At 40.3% G+C, this 24,126-nt stretch overlaps 1 protein-coding gene across 8 annotated transcripts in view; it reads left to right on the plus strand.

The window, feature by feature from the left end:
* plekha7b (pleckstrin homology domain containing, family A member 7b) overlaps positions 1-24,126 on the plus strand; it is a 67,407-nt gene that overhangs the window by 26,674 nt on the left and 16,607 nt on the right. For 4 of the 8 annotated variants that reach the window (XM_029427935.1, XM_029427985.1, XM_029427946.1 and 1 more), the window contains 11 exons: positions 4,665-4,748; positions 7,300-7,411; positions 9,097-9,201; positions 9,554-9,626; positions 10,108-10,208; positions 14,249-14,427; positions 15,608-16,024; positions 16,229-16,769; positions 19,610-19,693; positions 20,066-20,200; positions 21,100-21,168. In XM_029427935.1, the coding sequence (XP_029283795.1) occupies positions 4,665-4,748; positions 7,300-7,411; positions 9,097-9,201; positions 9,554-9,626; positions 10,108-10,208; positions 14,249-14,427; positions 15,608-16,024; positions 16,229-16,769; positions 19,610-19,693; positions 20,066-20,200; positions 21,100-21,168 (1,900 nt within the window). The remainder of the gene's footprint in view (positions 1-4,664; positions 4,749-7,299; positions 7,412-9,096; positions 9,202-9,553; positions 9,627-10,107; positions 10,209-14,248; positions 14,428-15,607; positions 16,025-16,228; positions 16,770-19,609; positions 19,694-20,065; positions 20,201-21,099; positions 21,169-24,126) is intronic. The other 4 variants (XM_029427939.1, XM_029427954.1, XM_029427961.1 and 1 more) reach the window with 4 other exon arrangements.

Raw genomic sequence — 24,126 nt, forward strand, 5'->3', positions numbered from 1 at the left:
GTGGGAAAGAAATAAAGCATAAGCTAACTCCCCAATCCTTGGTTGTCTGTCAGATTTAATATTTCCCACAGGCCTATAGTATGCTGCCACCACCTGCTCTTCTGTGCCACTTTTCTCAGGATTAGTTTCAATTCCCACTAAGTATAGGTCACAGGTCAATGTCACTGTTAAACCAGTGCTTCAAAAAGAAGACACCAACGACCCCGTGGCGCCCTTGAAAGGGCCTAAGAAGTTCAAATGTTTATCAAATTGCAACATATTTCTGGATCCTGCTTTAAATACTCAGAAAATTAGTATTGTAGAGTGTGGAGGACTTGGTCAAAAGAGGTTATCATACTGGAAAAGATAATTGCCAACATACCTCCTTGTCTTCATTACTTTAGCTGCAATGCTGCCACTCAGAGGATACCAGCGGTACACCTGTGTGACAAACACTAAGAAAATCCATCAAAACAAATGTCAACTTCCATTAGTGAAGGAATGTGAGCAATCTACAACGTGAACAGAGTAAAACAAGACCCTTTTTACAAGACTCATCAGCAACTACATAACTTAGTATTTCTTTCTTTCAAAGAGATTATGTTTAGCAAAGGAAGAGAGGGATGCAGAAAATGGAAAGGGAGGAGGATCTGATAACAACTGAGGTATTCCCCTGATGGGAGGGAATTAGATCTCTCCCATCTACCCAGCAAGCGTGGCGTGAAACTTTCATACAGCACGCTTGAGCAGGATACAGTGGAGATAAAGAGCTCCCCCTCCTGCTCTCATCCTGCTGGCTCCACTTTCCTCTGCTCGTTGCGGATGCCAGCTGCTACGAGAGACCCTCTCTGCATCTTCCTCCTGTCCTGACAATACCGAGAGGATTTCCATGACCTGCAGCATCACTAGCAGCTGATTCACGCTGATTCACTCTCGCAGCAGGTGAGACAGTCTCCACTGTGTGCATGATACAGCAGAGCATAGTAAGTAGCAAACTGAAGCAGAGCGATATGCGCTAGTAGTGGGTACAGTCTGGGGAGTTTTCTTTTTTCCCACTAGGGAGAATGGTGTAAATAGACACAGGAGTTGCGACTGTAAGTGGATGGTGTAATCCCCTATCATTGATGTGTGTTGTGGAGCAGTTTCGATCCTTGGTGTGTTTTTATTGGTGTGAGAATTAGAGAGAGAGGTGTTCAAACCACAGAGCCGTGCCCCTGGTGGCCCTGGTGCCAAGACTTAGCCCCTGTGTTGGACAGGGATTACCCTGAGCCTCTTGTTTTGCTGGAAAAGAATTGGTGAGGCATGCCTGGGCTGAAGTGTGGACTTCAGTTGTTGCAGCATTGAGAGAAAGAGAGCGAGAGAGAGAGAGAGAGAGGGAGAGAGAGAGAGCATGTTTTTATGATGTGAGCTGCAGTGCTGCTTTTTCTACACATTTCTTAGGAGAAGCTGTAATGAAAACCAGGTCGCCACTGTATTCTCAGTTTACTCATTATTCACCGTTAACTTTGCCCACTTTACTTCTAACTCCACTCAGTGTATAGAAAATCCTTAATTGGCTACTGTAAGAGTTCATGCACAGGGATAAAGGTTGGTCACAAAACTGGTATTTCTACTTTATATATGGTTATACATGGTATATTTTTACCTGAATTTCACCACTTTTATCAGCTAGAGTTGAACTAAGTCTTGTTTACATTGGGGTAACACTTGTACTGGACACATAAACATTGCTTCATTGCGTAAAAGCCCTCTTGAGCTTCTCCACAAGTAGGAATGCCAGTCATTCTTTCTTGTCTTTATCTGGCCTGATGGAAGCATTAACTCTACGTTGACCTGATGTTCAGTGTTTTGGGGCTCTGTAACATGCTAGTGGTGTCAGGCAGTGCCTGTTTTCTTTGGAAAGAAAATGTCCCTGAAGCTTGATCTGAGTCTAACGTAGAACTTATCTCAGGATAAGTGTTGTAACACAACATATCTGTGCTGAGATGAGAATATTGTATTGATTTTTCCATCTTTTGGTCTGTTGAATTATTCATGTTCAGTGTATGCTCCCAATGAACTAATATTTAAATTATTAATGTGCTATATTAGGCTACTTTGGTGCTTGTTTTTTTTACAATTATATTACAGTAGCTGTAGTATAAGAGAGTGGAGTAAACTAAGGTTTTTTGCAATAAACATTTGTTATACTTAAGAAGCTTTTTGTGTGGTGTGAGTAACTTGGCTTTATTATGATAATACTCATTTTGAATTGGAAGATAAATAACCTGAATTACTTCAAAACTACACGTATGTTGGTTTCATTGGATTTATTCATGCATCAACTAATAAACTTGTGGTTTAGAGGTTGAGATGTAAGTAAGTAATAGCTCAGTGTTACTGTTTTCTATGTTTACACCAAATCCTTAAGATGTTTAATTGCACTCAAATCAAAGTGACTATAACAGAGTGAGGTGATGTAAAGATATGAATCTAGAAGCAGACATTACTGCAAGGTGGTTTTGTTTTTTACCTCAAGTAAATATATAATGACAATATGGTACTGGCACTGACAACAAAGCTGATTTTTTTCAGTATATAATCTAGAAGGCAGTGCGCTTCAGCTCCTCTGCAGCAGGAGTTCATTTTCCCCTTTGGGACAATATTGTCACAAGCGTTGATGGTATGCTAGTTTTCTGCAAACAAATAGACCTACTGTGCTGCAGTGTTTGTACACTAACTGGGGATGCTGCAAATTCCATGACAAATAGTTCGGAAGTAATGCGGCTAAAACAAAAGCCTCAAAGAATGCAGATTCCTAATTAACAGGGGATGCTGGTGCAGTGCTGTATGAGCCCAGTTCAGCTCAGCAAATTATGAGTTGTTACCAGGAACAAGCCTATGTGTGTGTGTGTGTGTGTGTGTGTGTGTGTGTGTGTGTGTGTGTGTGTGTGTGTGTGTGTGTGTGTGTGTGTGTGTGTGTGTGTGTGTGTGTGTGTGTGTGTGTGTGCTTTCTTTACATGGATGTGTGAATGTTTATATTTGATGGTATGTTGTTTGTGTGTGCAGAATCACTCTCACACTCATCATTCTTGTTCCTTTTTCTGAAATGTCAACTCATAAATCTCTCCACCCTGCACAGTTAGTCTCCCCTGCGTTTGCTGCATGGTGATGCAGTAAGGCACCACTTTTTGTTTGTATCATTCTTCACCTTTTATAGTACTGACTTTATGCAGCTGCCCCTCAGAGGACTCACCCCTTACTGCTGGATATATAGTCATTTATTTAAACTTGGTACACTTTAAGTTAGGATAGTGTAAACATATTTATCTAAGCTTTTTATTATAGATATCTTTACCCGTGTGTGAGTATATTCAAAAAGCAGCATTTGGATTTAGCCTCTGCACAGCAGCAGTATTTACTCTATGGTTTTATTGTAGACTTGCGCATGGTATTTCACAGCTTCTGTTGAAGAATAGTGATTTTTCCTGCTGTAATACATTGTGTATGACGGTGATGGGAAAAGATAAAAAAAGAAAATGGTTATGGGGAATAAACACAACAATGACAAATGCCAGGGCTGGAAAGCATAATATTGCAGTTCAGTATATTATCACACACGGTCACCATTCCACAGTTTTTCATATAACCTAAATGGGACAAAGATGTCAGTATATACATATCTGTTGTCCTCATTCTCATAGCTGTCTCCACCTGAGATGAAGCACACAGGCCTTTGCTGCTCGATATGAATAGTATTTCTGCTAGATTCTTTTATACAATGACATTGTATAATGACTGTACAGAACAAAGGTTTCTAAAGCTCCTCAATTAGTACAAACTACATTACAATTACAATTTATATGTGTGATACAATGCCAGCAGCATCTCGAGGGGTGTGTCACAAGTTTGAGGGGATAACGGATGGCAGTACTGAGTATCAATGTCAGCTAACTTACCCTGGGGAGCCGTGCACCTTAAAGGCCCTCTGCAGTTATGGGGTTCTGTGTAAAATAGTGAGAGAAAGTAAATGAAATGGAAAGCCAAACACAATGAATTATTCAAGCGTAACCTGATGAAGATGGTTAGATGATAAGGTTGGGCATCGAATAAATACATCAGTGATTAGAAAGGGATTAAATCTATTTTTTTTTTAATATGAAGCATAAGAAACCTCATCCAAGTACAGCATGAGGAATAAGTACCGGGCCGTTGATCCTTGTCAGTGTATTTTAGCTCAATACTTAAGACATTGTGTGTAGATCTTTTTCTTGGATTTTGATGTAAAACCCCAAATCTTGTCCTTGCCTAGTCACACATAAATATATGATAGACAACAACAAATAGAAACAGAGTCATGGCATAATATTTCAATCCTCCAAACACCAGCACCACTTGCTCTACTTAGAGCAATGAATGGCCCCATCTGCTGTAACTGAAATCAATAAAGCCTGGTGAGCTGGCTAAGGTGGTGTCTGATCTTGCTGCAGTGCTACCATATATATATATATATATATTTTACAGTTGACTGAGGCATTCATTGTGAGCTAAACGTTATGTCGTTTTGTTTAGATGAATAGAAACACAGCCGTGTGGTGATGTGATCAGACAGGAGTATGATTAATGACTTCATACTAATCTAGTTTTCTCCCTTGGTGTTGTTTTATCTCCATCCTCCCTATTTTCAATCTCTCTCTGTCCTGCAGCCACAACCTGAGGGCTACATCTTTTCGGCACCCTGTGACCGGACAGATATCCCCTGAAAACACAGAATACACACTTCAAGACAGGTGAGTCAGTGTGTTTTTCCTGGGAATGATGCATACACTGCATGCTTAGATGTACAGATAGGTTGCGTCAAGGGCATGCGGTGGGAGTCCAGAAATAGACTGGGAAATAGCCTGTCACCCTCCCTGATGAAGCATATCACGAGGGGGGGTGGAGGGAGTTGTCTATTCAACAGATAGTTCCAGGTAAGTGTTCATCAGGAAAATGAGCTGTGGTCAAAGTCAGAGCACTAAAGGATGGGCATCGTAATAATTTTCATCAAATTGAATGTATTTATTACCATCGTGGCATTCATAGCCGACTGCACTTACTTTGGATCCTGGAGAGTCTTCAGTATTATTCTTTAAAGTAATGCCTTAATAGGATTTATGGTAATGGCATGGCTGACACCAATGCAGTATATGCTTTTGACCCTGTTAATAATATCACATCTGGAGTCATGAATCTGTCTCATCAACAATCAGCCAAGTTATTTATTATATTTCTTTCTGGTCTAAAACACTGCTTACATACTTTACAGTATTTCACGAGGCACGTTATCCGTTTTACCATAAATCTTCAAGCAGCTTTGAATAATAGAATTATGTTTGTGGATTGTTGTAGTTTTAGCCCAGTCTTAAACTAAGACTGCGAAAAGTTTTCCGGAAGAGGAGAGTTATGAAAAAGGCAGCTTTAGTGCAAACACACACACACACACGCACACACACACACACACACACACACACACACACACACACACACACACACACACACACACACACACACACACACTGCTACATGCTGTGTACCTTTTCTTTTTTCATAATGCTGTTATAGAGTTTAGTGGGGAGCGTGACAGCTGGGGTGCAGTCCTGGCATGACCTCACTGTGGCTGCAAAATGTTTCTTCTGTTCACTGTCATGGTGATGTTATAGGCTTCATTCAGCGTATAATGATATCTGAAATGTAAGTTGGTTTCTTCCATGAATCATCGACTGCCTTCCAAGAAAGGAGAACCTCAGTGTGTTCCCTGGAGACCCGTATCAGATTGAGGACAGAGAGAGCAGGAAAAAGAGCTTGAGGAAGTCCTTCCACATGGAGGGGTCGATCAGCCTGTGCTTTGATGGCCTGGAGGCTTTGCCTTTGTTATAGATTATCACACTATGATCAATTCGTCAACTCACCCATGTGCACCCGCTGCCTTAAAGGATTTAAAAACGTCAAATATGCCCTCATTTCCCTCATACAGTAGCCAGAGAGGCAGGGAGAGATGGAGCCCTTTTACACTACGTGATGTGAAATATCACTCCTCTCGACCACATGCCACAACAAATCTCCTGGGGAACTGTTCCATTGACAGTGGTGGTAAACAGTATGAAAGCTTCACATAAAACAGCAGAGCCCTCTTGATACGACAGAAGTATCCTGTAAAAATCCTGGCTGCTGTCGAATCAGTGAGTGCAGATACTATAAGTTTAGTTCCCACTGTGATCTCTCTCTCTTTCCCCTTTTTCTACCAGAGTTTCTTTGCTTTAGACACCGACACACTTATCTGACACACAGCTTATCTTCTTTTCCTTAGCTTCAGTGTATTGCAGCAACATAAAGCAGGAAAAAACAACAAGGTTAGTGCTGCTTTTAACCCCTTTGCGGAACAATGAAGTGGGCTAGCGGCAGTGTTGTCAGAGAGACAGGTCACACATTGTTTCCTCCAGTCAGGAAGAGGCGTTGCTAAGTACTGGACAGTTGTATGTCAATTATACCTTTAAAATGCAACGTAACAGGAGGTCTGCAGGATTTGTGGGTGAAATATTTGATGGAACTTCATGGTATTACTTATTCAGCACAGACTAACATTTATAAGATACATTTCTGTGACCTTGTTAAATCAAACTGATCCAGGCTGTCTCCAATCTTTCCGCTATCTATGATGCATCTCTTTTTGAGCACATAGTACAAATCAAAAGCTGCAGCAGCCTGGGGAAAAAAAGTCCTAGAATTTGTGGGAGTGAATGGATTTGCCATTGCAGTAAAATACTGTATGTTGCTGTATCAGAACAGAAATGTACAGTATATACTATGGTTGGTTATAAATACTCTGTCTAGAAAAACCTTTCTAATGAGAATCAATCAAATCAAAAATATGTTATTTGACACCCAACCCAAGAAATGTGTGTGTGTGTGAGTGTGTGTGTGTGTGTGTGTGTGTGTGTGTGTGTGTGTGTGTGTGTGTGTGTGTGTGTGTGTGTGTGTGTCATCTGTGCCTTAACACAAGGCTTTGGTTCTTTTTTTTGTTTAGTTTTTTGACTTGTTATCTGGGTGTGTTCACAATGTGTCAGACCAATAGTCACCGGAGTGTTTGGCACACAGATCTTCCACAGTTAACACATCCACCTCAGAGCCATTGGCTGTGACAGGTCGCGTGGCGGTGTCAGGAAATAGTCATATCCTTTATTTGTGAAAGCTCAGCACAGGGCTGTGCTCTGTTTTCCTGCGTGTCAAGAGGAATGAATATCCAGTGCTTCTCATCCCGTGTGTAACTGATCTTTTTCCTCGCTGCCTTTTCAACTGTAGGATAGAAGCCCGTATGTCCAAGTCAGCGGCCGATCAGAGATCCCCGAGCATGGTCACAGAGTCCTCCAAGGCTTTGACCTCAGCAGCAGTGGATGCCACCTCAGTGTCAAAGGTGAGTATCAGTGTTTGTCTCCACTGAGAGCACAGCTACTTATGTTGTTTATTTGACCTGTGTTACTCACCTTAACTAATCTAACGGTGTCTACAGATAAAACTCAAATGTTTTTTTTAGAATCAAAATGTTTTTCCAGGTTTTTATTTGACATTTATCCAACTGACCAACATTTCTTTTTGAGGTAGCGAATTGCTTCAGGAACTCTCTTGATGACTGTTAATGCTCATGTTGAGAAATGAGACATTATCTCATTCTTATTAACGGCCAGAAAGAGCAATAATTTAGTCATTTATCAAGCATAATTACACATCCTCAGGGACTGGAACGGGGTGTGGTGTACAGTATGCATCTCTGCGATAGACTTGCCGTTGTTTCCACAGTGATCAGGGACATTTGTTTGCTGCAAACATGTTTTGTCACTAAAAATGGGACACACCACAGTTGAACACACTTTTCTCAAGGTTTGAAAGCAACTTAACGTTAGAGACCAGGGACCAGCTCTGAGGGACGTGAATGCCTGAATTCTCACGGGTTTCTTTTTTAATCGTGATTTTTTTTTTTTATATTACTTTTTTGTAGAGCTAAAATGATCAATTAGTCAATCTACTTAACATTGCTAATAAACAATTCTGATAATTGATTCATTATTTAGATTGTTTTAAAAGCAGAAAAGCTAAACATTTGCTGGTTCCAGCCCCTCAAATGTTAACGTTGCTGTTTTTAATGTCTAATATAACAGCACGCTAAATATCTTTGGGTTGAAGATGTTACTTTGGGCTCTTTGGAGCTTGTAAACAACATCCTTAACTATTTCTCTCACATTTTTATGGACCAAATGATTGAGAAGATAATCAGATGACGTAAAGAATACTACTTTGTCTGCGTGATGATTGTTCTGTGTGACTGCCTCACCTTACCTTTTGGTCCCTCTGGTATTTTTTTAATGTTTGTCACATTCATGACTCTGTATGAGGAATTGGGTATGCAAACTGTATTTGTCCCCTCAACATTTGTGTCTTCTTTTAGCCAGCTGGTCAAGCCGACAACCCCAGGTATTTCTGTAGAAAAGCACCTGAGAAATAGTATGATTTAAAAAAATGTAGTCTGATATGACCTTGTCTAAAAATATGCCTGATTATAAATGGATGCACACATCCACAGGAGTAGCCAGTTGGTATTTCCTCTTTTCGTTATTAGTGTTAGAAGAATGGAGTTCCAGTGACGTTACTTCCAAGTCCAAGTTACTGCATTTTGCAGTTGTATTCTCTGCACTGTGGATTGCACCAGTAGTTCTCAGACTTATTCTGTCATGGCCCCCCTTCAGAAGCCAAAACAAATTCATAACCCACCCTTTCCTCTTTTTTTATTTTTTATTTTTATCAATCTTTTACAATATTAGGGAAAATACTGGTAGAACAAGCCAAGCGGAATTTCATTGAAACAACATTTATTCAACTTAAATTTCGCTTCACTTTTTTGGTCATCCATCCCCTCACATTGGATCCTCACCCTCCTAGGCGGGCCCATCCCCCCAGTTTTGAGATCCTCAAACCCACTACACAGTACCACTCTCTAGTAATGACTGTATGTAACCTTAAGGTAAGCAAAGTACAAAGGTTTACAGCTTTGATGCCACGACATAATCAAGTCTTTTTTTCTTTCTTTTTTCTTGCTTTCTGCAGGGCACCAGAGGTACAGGAAAAGTGCACAGCTTTGGCAAGAGGGATCATGCTATTAAAAGAAACCTCAACATCCCAGTGGTGGTGAGAGGCTGGCTCTATAAACAGGTGAGCTGGTGTTCCCTGCTCCTATTGTGTGTGTGCAAAAGAAAGACCGCCACCTGTCACCTATGAGAGCACATGTTAAAGAGTTTTGTGTAGAATCTGATGTTCTATGAACTGTAACATTTACAAAATGAATGCTCGGACTGCCCTGACAAAACTCTTTTAATCTGGATTTAGGTGTTTTATGAGAGCGCATGAATTTAAGTAGTACAAGACATTAAAAAGCCCCGACCAAACACAGAGTTAGAGACCTTCGTTACTGAGTTAAATGTAGAGGCTGCAGCTGTGTGCCAAATACTGCAAGAAAAAACGTACTTAAATACACTGTGTGTTGCGTTTCCCCCTTCACCTGCAGGACAGCTCTGGAATGCGACTGTGGAAAAGGAAGTGGTTTGTTCTGTCAGACTACTGCTTGTTTTACTACAAAGGTGAGTCCATGAAAAGTGCACTAGGCCAGGATTTAACAGATTAAAATGGATATGGTGATACGATCATACACGTTCTCCTCTGAGGGAAGATTAATTTCTTGATTAATAACAGCCTATAATCAGATGTATGGCTTATCTCGCTATCTCTTATTCTGCCTGCCTTTCTCTTCCTCCCACTTCTCCTTCCTTATTAACTTGAGTGTTTTATTATGGGATGTAATCTGTGCTTGTGTTGCCAGCGCATCTACCTCCTCTCCTACATTAATCATACTGAATAATAGATAAGCCACATGCCACCTCGTGACACATGCAGCCACATGGCCTCCACCAGACAAGAGTCACCCATGAATTATGCCTCGCTAAATTTCCTGCTGTTCATAAATCTGCAGTCACTTGTAAACATCGTAAAAGATCTTGGCAGAATTAGAGATTGTTGTTTTGAGATGTTACAATAATCTGCGTGTGTGCTCTTGCTTCACAGACAGCCGAGAGGAGACAGTGCTCGGTAGCATCCCTCTGCCCAGTTATGTCATTGCACCAGTTGAGCCTGATGACCACATAAACCGCAAATACGCTTTCAAGGTAACACTGAAGTGGCATCGAATCAGATTTATGACAGAAGTTTTGTCAAAACAAAGATTTTGATCCTCACATGCTGGTTTCCCTTACTGTGGTCTCTGTGAAACAGGAAGGCTGGTTGGGTACTCCCTGCTGCAAATCTCCATTTTCTTTGTCCTTTGTTTTTTTGAAGACAGTTTATGATTTACTATTAAGGCTGGATATTGAACTCCAGTGCTCGTGTCAGTAGCACAGAGCATCACGTCACGTGTCAAAAGTTGGAATCAGCTCATAGTTTTGTTTAATCTTTATTCCATCAGATATTTCCCCATATCAGAATCAGAAATCCTTTATTAGTCCCACAACGGGGACATTTACATTGTTACAGCAAAGACAAGAATGAACAAGTGAAACATATATAGTAAAGTGGCGAACACACGTTAATAAAAATCAAATCAAAATGATAACCTTTCTATTTATAGATTTTTGAATCAATGCAAACTTTTACGGGTGCTTGTATAGCAGTAAGAAAACATGAAACACTATAACTATAACTCATAGTAAGATAGGGAAAAAAAAGTATTGTTATGTCATTTGGACTGAAGCCGGGATTGTTTTTGCATTTCTTAACAGAAAATTTAAACTTGTGTTCACATTTTTTGTTCAAGAAAGATTTTGCATGCAACTCATGATATATCTATGAAGACTACTTTATAAGTCTGGTTGTTTGGAGTCTGATTGAACTTCTGAACTCATGGTTGCTGGTTTTTAACAACAACCCAATGGTGGGTGTTACAATGAATGGATGCAGTACAAGCCTTTATGCATTTCACTTGTTATTAACTTATTGTGAGAAGGGGCAGAAGTAGATTTTCCCCGGTGTTTCTGCAGCCCTACCAATGTGCTGGAGAGGCTGCAGCAATTCAGTCTTCAATATGGCGTGCACAGTGACAAAGCTTTGTTCTTTCACTGAAATCTGAAGGGCACGTTACTCACTTGTTATACTATACCCAATAGAGCCAACCCACATTTTGTAATGTGCGACAGAACTTTTCTTTGCATGTGGCAAGTTTTTTTTCTGTCTGTGAATTCTGCCAGAGGACAGCAACAGGATTTTGGTATTTTGGTTACAGCAAGTGTGTTAACATTATCCAGCTCCTCCTTTGTGGAAACACAGAGCTTGTTGCAAAAAACAATAGTGCCTGAATGTTTGATGCACCACTGCAGCTTCAGGGCATTTTGTTGCAATCCTTTCAGCTCCTTTGTACTTTGGCTTTTGTTCTTGGATTCTGTGTGTATGTGTGTGTCTAAGTCTGTTTAAGTATTAATGTGCAATGCACGTCTCCTTTTGTTTTAAATACCACATTACATAAAATGGAATTTGTATGATAGTTATAATGCGGCTGGAAATATGAATTATACATTCAGCATATTCACCGTCTCCTCCCACCACTTGCTGAGGAGTGCATGTAAGGTGAGGTTAAATGAGCCTAGGCTCTGCTCTACCACCCTGTATTTAAGAGATCTCTATTCCCCTCAGCTCTCTCGGAGCCGTCATGCATTAAAGAGCAGGATATTTCATAACGTGTTTCTATCTAAGCAAGACGGCAGCTCAGTGGATGTCTGGTGTTGTTAGAGCTACTGACAGACTACAGTGTGTTCTGGCCCGAAGAAATTAAATCAACTAAAGCTATTCTCAAAGTCAATTGGATGAGCTGTTGAATGGTACACAACAGGTTGTGTAAGTCAGTACAGTACTTCTCTGGAGAGTATTTTTTTCATCCTTCCCTAAAGCTGTGATGCCTTGATGAAGTGTCAGAACACGGCCACTGTTACTCATTCTTGCTTCTGTGACGTCTGCCATGAGACCACAGCTGGAGCCATTTCTGTTCTTTCTTATTGAGTCAGCAACTTTCTGTTGTTCTCTTATTTTTTTCTCATCTTGCTGTAATTCTTTCATTCCCTGTTGGTCAATTGCCTCCCATTGTGACCCGGTGTGTGTGTGTGTGTGTGCGCGGGCGGAGTGAGTACTGTTATCTGCAGGCGGTCGTCCTCAATCACACTGGCTTCCTGTGTTGCATGAATAGGTATTTGTTTTCACTTTAGCCTCATCTGTGGACCGCCATCCTCAGCTCATTTTGTTTCATATCATGTTGCTGCTGGATGCACATTTACTAAATATGCATCAAGGTTTTTATCATGTACAGTCATACAGCCATCTATGGGTAATACCAGAGCACACAGGGGGGCATTAGTGTTAGTTTTACATGCACAGTGAAGTCAATAAGTATTTAGGCAGTGACATGTTTGTTATTGGATTTGAAATGAAAAATGGAAAATTGCACATTCAGGACTCTAATAGCTATTTTCATTGTCCCCCAAATTGTGGACAATGTGAGAGGACAACGAACAAGACTACAGTACCTCTAGTACACGCACAATTAATGTACAGTCAAGTCAAAAAGCTGTCTTTTTATAAATGTGGTCAATGCGTAGAACAAGACACTCATGTTGCCAAGTGTATTCATTTGATCGGTCTCACATACGCACATGCTCAGTGGCTCTGTTATTTATCTTGTCAAGCCGCATATCATTTTTCACATTCTCATTGTCTTCGGAGTGGTGGGACGACAGGGTCGCAGCCATCTTTCCTACACCGCTCTGATTTCATTGCATTCCATTCGATGTTTGTTGCCATCAGCAATTTCCCCCCCCCGCTGTACATACATCAATATTATAACAGGAAATACAATATAAACTGTTGACTTGTTTCTCTGCATCTGTTTCGAAGCAGGTCCCTTGTTGGGTTCTTTGCAGTGTTTGACTTCTCACACATTGCGTAAAGGGTAAAGATTTTTTTAGTAGAATGATTGCTTTCGTTTTAAAGTGTTCAGAATTGATCAATCCTGGGGATGATTGACGGGAACTTAAAGAGCTCAAAGGCTGCAGACAGTTCTTTCACTTAGAAGTTTAAAAGTCATATCGACAGTGTGATACCAGTTTTGACATGGTGAGAACAATTTATTAACAGACAAATAAATCCATTTTGCACTTATTATACAATACAGTATTTTATTATAGGTTACGGGAGTTATTTTTGTGAGGATACATATGATAAATATTTAGCACATTGTGGTATTGGACTCCGTGAAGATGACACTCTTTCTACTATATACTGTATATATATATATATATATATATATATATATATATATATATATATATATATATATATATATATATAATCTTGTGCTTAGGAGGCTCTTGTGGTATTGTTGACAGCTATTCATACATTTTGTACAATTAATGTGAAATAACTTGCATCTTACACAAAAACATTGATTGTGGAGATGCACAATATACTTTAACATTACTAACTAATCCTTCGCGCTTTTATACTAAGTATTGAGAGGATCAGTAACACATATGTTACAGATTTAAAATGAGAATATAATCTGAATCATTGTGAAGTAAAATAAAATGAGCATTTAGGGTGGAAACAATAGGAGATCAAATAGGAGAGGTGCTGGATGCTCCTTTACTCGGGTCTAGCTGGTTGTCTGCATCAGAATTGGGTTCGGTGGAGTTTGGAGGATTTGGTGGCATTCTGTACCATCGAGCTTTTAGAACAGATTTACACCACCACATAGAAATAACAAAAGGTAAGCAACGTTTATGATGTGTGGTTATGTGTATCCTGAAAGTGATGACAGATGGCCATAATTACTTTTTTCTTTGCTATTGTACGGTTGATTGCTGCAGTCTAATTTCTGTGTGCTAAAGAGATTGTATGTTTTTTTTTAAATTGGAAAATATAACCTGTGCTTTCCTTCTTTGCCAGAAACAGCTAAATGTTCACGCTGTTTCTGCTGTAGCACTTTGCTCCCTCTCTATTTCTTTCTCTCACTAAAACATTGCTGTAAACTTTGACCTCACTTGTCAGTCTCAGTAAACAAGGAAGCAAAGTTTTTCACTCATCAGCCTCTCTGGCAGCTTTTTCCTGTCTTCAGTAAGAAGTTCTCATACCTATCCTCTCTCTCTCTCCACCTCTATCCCTTTGATAGGCGAGCCATACAGGAATGCGCTCCTACATTTACAATAAGAACTCTGTGATTGGCTCACAGGCAGAACACTGCGGGATGCGGACTTATTTCTTCAGTGCCGACACACAGGAGGACATGAATGGCTGGATCCGAGCCATGAACCAGGCTGCGCTGATGCAGCAGAGTCACACTATAAAGAGGTTGGTCTCGCTCAACAGCGTAGGATTCATTTCTTCCGTTGGCTGGGCTTCTGACTAGTACCAACATCTCGTCTTCCCTAGAGCACAGCATTCTCTGTGAACTGGATATGTCTTGAGATGATATCATAAAGGGAAGCTGGTTGTCACAGTATTCAACTAAACAGCAATCATCCATTTTGCTAGAGCATTATTAGTTCAGGTTGTTATGCACCAACTACAGTATCTACTGCTTTAATATTGGTTTCATAACTGAAATTTGCACCTTTTTCTTGCATTAATTTTCTTTATTTTAACAGCTTGAGCAGTGTTCCACAGCAGGTCTAGCCCTGTCCGTCTGTTCTGGGGCACTAAGATGTCTGCAGTGTGTGTGTGTGTGTGTGTCTGTGTCTGTGTGTGTGCCTGTGTCTGTGTGTGTGTGCCTGTGTCTGTGTACTGCATCTGGGTCTGGTATAGATGAGGCTTTTTGCAGCCCACTTCCAGCAGAATTGTCCGTATTCGTTGTTGAAAATATTCCCAATCATTGGCAGAAATAGTCTGCAATACAGTCTGATACTCTGAGATGACTGAATATGCGGTTTTACAATATGCTTTACAAACTGCATTAAGACGTTTGAGATTAGCCGGGTGCACTGCATGGTTTGAATGGTCTGTGCAATATTGCCACCTAGAGGCCAATGTAAGTCAATACTCCTGATATTTCCTTAGTTTGGTCCCTTGAAATAAAACAAACACACATTTTATTGCTATTCCTATATTATATATATTTCACCTCTAACTAATTGTTTGTGCGAAAATAGCCACCACTTAATTGTAAGCAGTTTGTAAAATGATCAATAACAGTTTGTACATTTTACATTTTAAATCATGTTCCTCAGGTGGGATATACATAATAAATATTAATAAAGTAAAGATGGAAAGTTATTGAATAATTGAATGGGTAATTACCTTTAGGGTCACATTAGGTTAATTTGAGGGTGCATTGTTTTTTTAATCCTTTGCTTAATGGTGCTGCATCTAATTATTATATACGGTGAAGAGGTTAAATAACTGAAATATTGTAGCCATGTGTAGAAGTTGAAAGATGAAGACGAACACCAAACTGCATACTTTTAGGAATTTAAGATTTAAGATTTATTTCAATTGTTTACGGGCAGGACTGATTTACGTCTCACTTTTTCAGAGAGGTGGGGAATCCAAAGAAGGTTGTGCAGCAGGCTGTCCCACAGACCAACCATGTCCCCATCAACCAGAACTCATCTCAGTCAGAAAGTCTTCGCAGGACAGAACCGGAGAACGGTATCCAACTGGCTCATGGAGACGAGGTGAGGTATGGAATAGAGATCCAAAGGAGGCCCAGCCAGTCAGTCGCAGAGGAAAGAGTAGAGAGACTCTCTCCAGACTCTGCCGATGGTGCCGCTCACAAGAACGGACAGCAAACTGTAATACAAGTGACTCTGCCACCAGAACAGAATGGAAATGTTGTGTATCAGAGGGGCTTTGTTTCGTGCGGAAACACTGAAAAAAATGTGCAGAGGAAGAATACGCTGGCTCAAGTGGAGCAGTGGGTCAAAGTTCACAAAGGGGATCCACCAAAGAGGTTAGTTTGAATCTATTACAGCTGCATGAATGATGAAGAAAAGTCCTTGAGTAAATGTCTCCCTCTAGTGGCCAATATGAACACTTGTATATTTGAATTGCTCAAATTGCTCTACTTTATGTAGAGAAAGCATTCTCATTGTTGACAGGTAATATGAAATTGTTAATATAAAAGTAAAAGACATCCATGTGTTGTCTGTCTCAGTGCTCCCTCTGCTGAGTGCAACCTCCCTCGGCGGACTCCTCCATTAAAGCCTAAAGCCAGCGCAGTGGATGCCACCCATCAGTCGTTGCCAAAGTCTCCCCGTCTCCCGTCTGGCAGCCACTCTCCTCCAGCAACATGCAACATGCCCAGCGACTACAAATACGCCCACGACCGGCTCAGCCACTTCCGCATGTCCACCGACGAGCGCATGGCCACCAAGGAGGGGATGGTTTGGCAGCTGTACGAGTGGCAGCAGCGGCAGCAGTTCCGTCACGGCAGCCCCACAGCTCCTATCTACACCGGCCCTAACTTCACAGACTCTTCATCTTTTAGAGTTACTGTGGAGATGCCACGTTCCCTCTCTGTCCCTCCGTCCCCCTGTGAAGTCCCACCGTCAGTCCCTTCCTCCTTCAAACCCCTGTCCCCTCGCAGGCCCAACACTCCTTCAGACAGACGCACAGTCAGGCCCCTGGATGAAGTGGCAACCGGGGACAGCACAAGATCCAGCTCCCCCGGCCATATTTGTGCCCATCTTTCTCAGGTAGGACATCTACTTAGGGAGGAGAGGCATCGCTGACTAGGCCAAGTTCTTAAGAGTTGCCTCTTAGAAATCTTCTTCAGACAATTTACAATTTCTGAGATGGAAATTATTAAATGTAGTTCTAAATACTCAAAGTGCTCAAATACTGTGCATAGTATCTTAAATACACAGAGAAATATTACATTGAAAGAATAATATTAATGAATAATTTCATATTAATCCCTTTGATATTTTAAATGATGTACTGTAGCCCAGGTTAGAGTCTAGTTATGAATAATTTATCCATGTAGAGCAATAAGTCAGCATTACTCTTAAAACCATTTCAAGAGAAAGTTAGAGAGTAATGTTGGTCTTATTTTATATTTTTTATCAATATCAACAAATACCATGAAAAGACCAAAACAAGTATTGTCCATGTAGTCACAGATGAATATTAGGTAATGCTTCCATGCCGTAGAACACAAGCCAAAAAGCATTGTCACCCAAAAATGATTAAAGAGTGATACCATTGCGCTGGCTGACATATCCATTCATTATGATCGACATGGTCGGTGAAGTTTATTCCTTTTAGAGTGCAAACACATGTCCCCGGTTGCTCATTAACATCTGCCTGACACAAAACGACTCTGGATCCAAAATACACAACATGTACTGGACATTCTCCAAATCACTGATGGTTGACAAGATTTACCCTGAAGGTGTGAAGACTTTGGATCAGGGCTGTCACAATATCATATTGTCACTACACGATTATCGTGGCAAAAACAATTAGTTTATAGAGAATACAAAAAACAACTAAAATAATGATTAGTCAAATTCATCTTTAACTTTGTTTATTGGAAAATTAATTATACTCATTTGCAAAAGCCAGAACGGAAAGAAATGGAAATGATTTTAGTGGGTTGTCATGTTTTAACCCCTAGGGCTGAAGATCAGATCAGATTAAGCAAAAACATCAAATATTATCAGGTGTAAGATTCTTTAAAGTGAGGATTTGCTGCATTTCTTTAAAGAGTGATGAGCATTTTCACTCATTTTGGACATTCAATAGACAACATTAGTAATTGTCTAATTAATAATACAAATATTTGTTGCTAATACATATCTTCAGTAAGTCTTGGATGCCCTCAAACTGGCAAAGAGGAATAATGATTTGCAAGGGGAGCCGGTAGGTTTTCTTTTACCAATGTGGTATGACACACTTTGTTTCAGTTAATACTTGCAAATATTATTTTACTGCAGTCCCACCCCTATAGACTGGCAGCTAGTCCAGGGTGTACTCTGTACGGGATACATCTGTATAGATAATGGATGGATGGATGTCCCACTCTGGATGAATTTATGTGTTGAGACTCAGTCATTGGTGCTTTAACACTGTAATACTGGCACACAGTAAACGTCAGTAGCCTGTCATTGGCATGGGACTGAAGCAAAATGTGATGATTCACATGTAGTGAGCCACATGACAAAGGTCTCATTCTCACGGTAGCTTTGGATAGTGGATGTGAGGTAGCTATTGATGTCGACTTGAAGGCTGTTGTGAGCTCACAAGGACACCATGGGAAGATTAACATGAGGAGCATGAGAAGGCTCCGACTTCTCAGCGCACACACTTTGATGCTCATGTGAATCATTTGCAGATTCACACAGTCCACACCCAGGCCCACTACACAGGTGGTGTGAGCATGTGTGAGTAAAAGCTCGCCACTCCGCCGTTCCCTAAAAACCATCGTAGCGCTCAGACAGCACCACCACCGCCGCAGGAGACGGAGCGAGGGGCCGTCCTGTCATCCACACCCTGCGCTGTCTTCCCACCACACCCTCCACATGTGAAAAGATCTCCCTCCAAACCATCACCACATTTGCCAACACACACAAGCCTCACAACCAACCCGTTGGCCTTACACAAGTAAACAAAGTGTCACAGATGCTCAGTTTCCTCCATCACTCACACGAGTGTCAGGACACTAATTATAACCATAAAATACAGTGACGCACAATTATGGAAAACCCTTCAGAAGAAGATACATTTTTAACAAAGGGAGCCACAGTGACTGTACAAGAAGATCCAACTGGAGCGATGTTTATGGGAACTAAAATTAGTCTGCAATGAACTTAGTTTTGGTGCAACCAGCATCTTTGAGGCTGATGTTGCTCTCTGGCTGGAGTGCGCTTAAGTAATAGCGATCTATATACCTCTGTGGGATATCATTAAGAAGTATGTTTTATTAGCGGCTAATCCAATTTGCCCAGGGCTCCTCAGCACCCTATAAACATCTACTGTATCTCAAACATCAGCAGCGGTCTCTTTCTTCTGAGCTCTCATTTAAATAAAAAACCTATTATACAGCAAAAAAATAGTGGCATGGGAATCTCAAAGGGAATGGCTTACAGTGCTTCTCTTGCTGGTAGCAAACAAATGTTATTTTAAGAAAGCAGGTTTAGTATAATTTATGTGTAGTTAATTAAATCTCTTGTTGTTTGTGTCCTTTTAAGGTTCTGTGCTGGGCCTGGTTTTTCGCTAATTCTGTGTGTTAAGCAAAAACGTCAAATTTCGCAAAGCCCTGTAGCGTCTTAAACTCAGGGCACACCTTGTTTCGAATAAGAGTAGGAGTGATGAAAGGGAGAAAGGGATAGATGAAAAAATAAATCTGCTGTGTAGTCAAATTTGTTTGCAGACTTGGAGGCGATGGTTTAGCTTTGATTCAGTGTGATAAAGTGGTTTATCTTTCACTTTCAACACTCGCATATAGAAAATTACTCAGTGAATTAGACATTCTGTTTGATTCGACTCTATAAGATCTGTAATAACAAGTTGATGAATTTTCTTTTTTCCACAGACTTCCCAAATAGAGAGAAGGTCCATGCCAGCCATGGGCTACATCACACACACTGTCAGTGCACCCAGTTTGCATGGCAAAACGGTATGATCCTCTTTATTATTCACAACATAACTTTCCTGATTAAAGATATCTTACATATAGTATTAACATAGTTTTCCGCTCCAGTAGTCTAGGATAGCCAAGCCAGGTATGAACAAGTTGTAGAAAAGAGAGCTGACTGATTTTGTGAACCCCTATAAAGCTGGTTTAAATGTTATGTCATACGATGTTTTAGCGTTATCAGTACTGATAACCCTTATCTTCAGACAATCCCCGTTAGCGCAATAAATCATCTTCCCAGTCTCAGCTACTGTAGCTCAGCCACTGTACTGCCAAGGATGGTTATCAAGTATTTTCTCTCATCCCTCTGCGCTTTCACTGGCCTCTGGCCCCTAAACCCGGGCTTGGCTACAGCCAGAGGAGCTGACTCTGCTCCTCATTCAGCTTCGGAGGCACCAGGCCAAGATGGCTGGTGTGCATAGCCCCAGTGATGCATTCGCTCACCTGCAGCACCACCAGCACAACGGCCTTCTAGGCCCCAGCATGCAGGTCAGGGGCCACCGTACTTCCCTAACCACCTCTACAGCACACTGCAACCCCTGCCAGTGCATTGTGGTCCCACTCTCCTCAGCCAATCCCATACATTACTTCCCTGTCATTCATAAGACTGTGTGGCCTGTTGGTGTTGCTTGGTTGTCTTGTTAATTCAACATGGGCTGTATTGCACTTCAGACTGTCCAGATTAGTGTCTTTTATAGTCGTTGTCACTCATCCATCTTGTTAAAAAATTGAAAAAGCTTTCTTGTGTTCGTAAAACGTAATATGCCATACTTGTAGCATGTTGCTTGTCAACTATGCCTGCATTTTATACTTACCTTTGTTTGGTAGATGTATGACCTCGCACAGCCACAAAAATCATTCGTATCTACATTTCTGTGTGCTCGGATAAATCTTCCGCTCTTGGTTTTCTCATTCTGAAGCAGCCATCAGGCCACAGTCGATCCCTATGAGCCTGTTTACAAACAGTGCATTGCTGTGAGACTAGCAGACCACAGTGAAGCTACAACGGTGCTCAGTAATGACAACTCCACCCAGTTTCTAACATACAACCATTCTCTGGCCATCCTCCATGCTTATGAAGAAATATAAACACTCAGTTTGACCACATGTCATGCACAAAAACCTGTGTTGCTCAGTTGTGTATGAGGTCAAACATGAGGCATTAAACCAGTCCAAAAATGAAATGAAATGATTACTTAATTACAGTTTGGCTTTACTAACTATAGATAAAAATACAGAGGACAAGTGAACTGTAATTGAGACCAAGTTAATTGAAGTTCTGCCAGCAAAGCCTGAACAGCAAATAAAGGCCTTAGGAGTTATCTGGTCACCCATTCTCCTTTGCAACTTCATTTCAAATGATTTATCTCTCCACTGCTCATTTAAAGGCTGATGATACTTACATACAACTGAAGAAGGACCTGGAGTATCTAGATCTGAAGGTGGGCCCCAACAAAGTAAATGCCACTTTATCCTTTTCATCCTCTTCTCCATCTCCCTTGTCTGGACTGCAATCGTGTTCTCCTGCTGCTGCCTCCAACATCTGCTTCCCTGTTTCCCCTTCCCCTGTCTTTTCCTCTGTTCTGCACTGTGCTTTCTACTGTCTCCTTATGATGGAATAACAACATTTTTACTGTCTTCCTATTATGTAAATGATCCATTTGAGGATTAAAAAAGCATTTTTTTTCCCTCATGAATAATCTGGTGAATCCAACAAACAGTCCAATGTGACTGACATAAAGAGATAACAATGTTTGGCTTCTTACAGTCGAAGCCCTGATGTTCAGTTTGTCACAATGTTTTCCATTGAATAACAGTACAGTACCTTCAGTTGCAGCGGACACATGTTGACGTTAAGCTCTTCGTGACGGGAATTTAAGTTTTTACAAGCACATGGCTGAATTTCAAAATTGCCATTTGTTTGAGTCATGTGAACTCCAATTCCTGTGTGAGTGTTACAAATTGTCTCATTGCAAAGGCCTATTACTGCCGTATTTAAGCAATCTATCTCATTTAGCTAGCTATTGGCATATATTCCATTTACACCTGTGCAAAGCATTTAATCCTAATTAATTTGTATGTTTAAACACCACAAAGCATTGATTAGAAATCTGGGTTGTGTTTTGGAATGGATGGAGGTCATCTAACGGTGTACAGTACTTCCTGTAACTCCTCTCCATTTCCTGTTTCAAAACAGATCCAAAGTATTGACCCGATGATCGTTTCAGTGCACAATGTGTTTGAAAACTCCCCTCCACAGAGTTTTGGGTACTATTGGAATGTAAGGACGGTGTGCATACAAAGTGAAACAGACCATTCCACTGCTTTTCAAAAGGAATGTGATGCATCCCTGGAAATTATGCAGGATTTTGCACATGGATACTTTAATCCGATCATTCACTGCGTGATACCCTAACACTGCTATGAGATTTGATATGATGGGAAGGAAGTTGTAATGGCAAAGGGCTTCCTTGCATGCTGTTTTTGTATGTATTGAATGTATGTTTGATATCTTCAGTTTTCTATTGTTTTGCTTGTTAAGAGATGAACCAATGGTGCTCTTTAAGAAATATACTGGCGATGTGACAACTTACATTTTCAGGCCTCTAGTTTCATTGTGGTAACTGTCGGAAATGGACGATAACATGCAGGGATGTGTGGTGTTCACCAAAGAGTACTACAGACACTTATGCACTTACACACTGCAAGATGGCGAATTAGACTTTATAGCTGACTTTCAGCTTTTTTAGTGCTTTTTGTTTGCCCATCCCTGTTTAGTAAACACTCAATATCATCACTGTCTTTAAACCTCAATGTATGAGAATGACAGGCTTTCTTTTAAAAACTTGTAGTCTCCAAGCCCAATCTGATCACTTAAATAATTTTCCCAGACTTGATAAAGCTTCCTCCAGAACCACAGAGCACATTATGAAACTTTTCTCACAGGCTGTGTAGTACTCCACATGACTAGTAATTGACTTTGACATGTAAAATAGGTGGAATGTCCCTTTAACTGAGTCTCTCATACGCACTGGTCCATACCGCTGTGCTGGGTGTGGTGGTGAGCCTGTTGTGGGTGTGTTAGGAATACTCCACACACACTGTTCAGCTTCATGCATTTCTAACTGTGACAGATAACTCACGTTATCCGGAGAACGCCTGGATAGGACGCACAGAAATTCATATTATTATACATATATATATATATATATATATATATATATATATATATATATATATATATATATATAGAGGAATATCATAAAGTCACTTTTAACTACCATAGAAGTGATCTAAATTTCTGTAAGAGTAATTTATAACAGTGATGTTATATATTAACATAAATGATCTTGAAAAAAGAATGTTTATCAAACAAACTGTAAAGAGACTAAACTCGACCCGATATGTTCTAAGTCTATATGGGGATATAGAAGGTAAATTATCATTAGATTATTATATAATGAATACATTATCATTATTAGATTATTATAATAGGATATAATCATTTATTCAACATTTATTTAGCCATAAATAGACCCATCGATGGTGCCCTGGCTACACAATAATTTACAATCAGAAAAACAATTAAATTAAATATAAACCATTAAATAATTAAACCACCAATGGTCATATAATACATCCAGTGTGCAGGCCCTGAGAAGTGCTCCGAATTGTTTTATTTTTACGATTCTGTACTATTCAGTTGTTACTTTTTGCTCATGGAAATTTGTCCAATACTTTGGTTTATTACCTACAAAACTAAGATGTGAACATGGTAAACACAATACCTGCTTAACATCATCATGTTAAAATGATCATTGTGAGAATGTTAGCATGACGATGTTAGCATTTCAAAGCACCGCTGTGGCTAAGTAAAGCATAACAGAGGCGTTAGCGTGGCTGTAGACTCTTGTTAAGATGATGGTGTTTCTCTCAAAGCTGCACGCAGTTAGGATTTGTTTGCCTCGGAGCAGATGAATCTCATTGGTGAACTGAAATTTTGCAGCTCTTAAACAAAGTTTTGTTAAACTGTGATGAGGTCCATAATACCAAGGCTGGTGCAGGAACACGCAAACGGCTCATTATTTTTTTTAATTATTCCCTATTATTATTATAATTATTACTCTCTTACTGCTGGCTTTGCCCACACTGTCACTGCTCTCTCACAGCATATACTGTAGGTACTGCTTACACGTACATACTGTACATCCTGCATACACGTACATACTGTACATCCTGCATACACGTACATAATGTACATCCTGTACATACTGCATACAGATACATACTGCATACACGTACATACTGTATATACTGTACATACTGCATACACGTACATACTGTACATCCTGTACATACTGCATACAGATACATACTGCATACACGTACATACTGTACATCCTGCATACACGTAC

Source organism: Cottoperca gobio, chromosome 3, assembly GCF_900634415.1.
Source record: "Cottoperca gobio chromosome 3, fCotGob3.1, whole genome shotgun sequence".
Taxonomy (NCBI): Eukaryota; Metazoa; Chordata; class Actinopteri; order Perciformes; family Bovichtidae; genus Cottoperca; species Cottoperca gobio.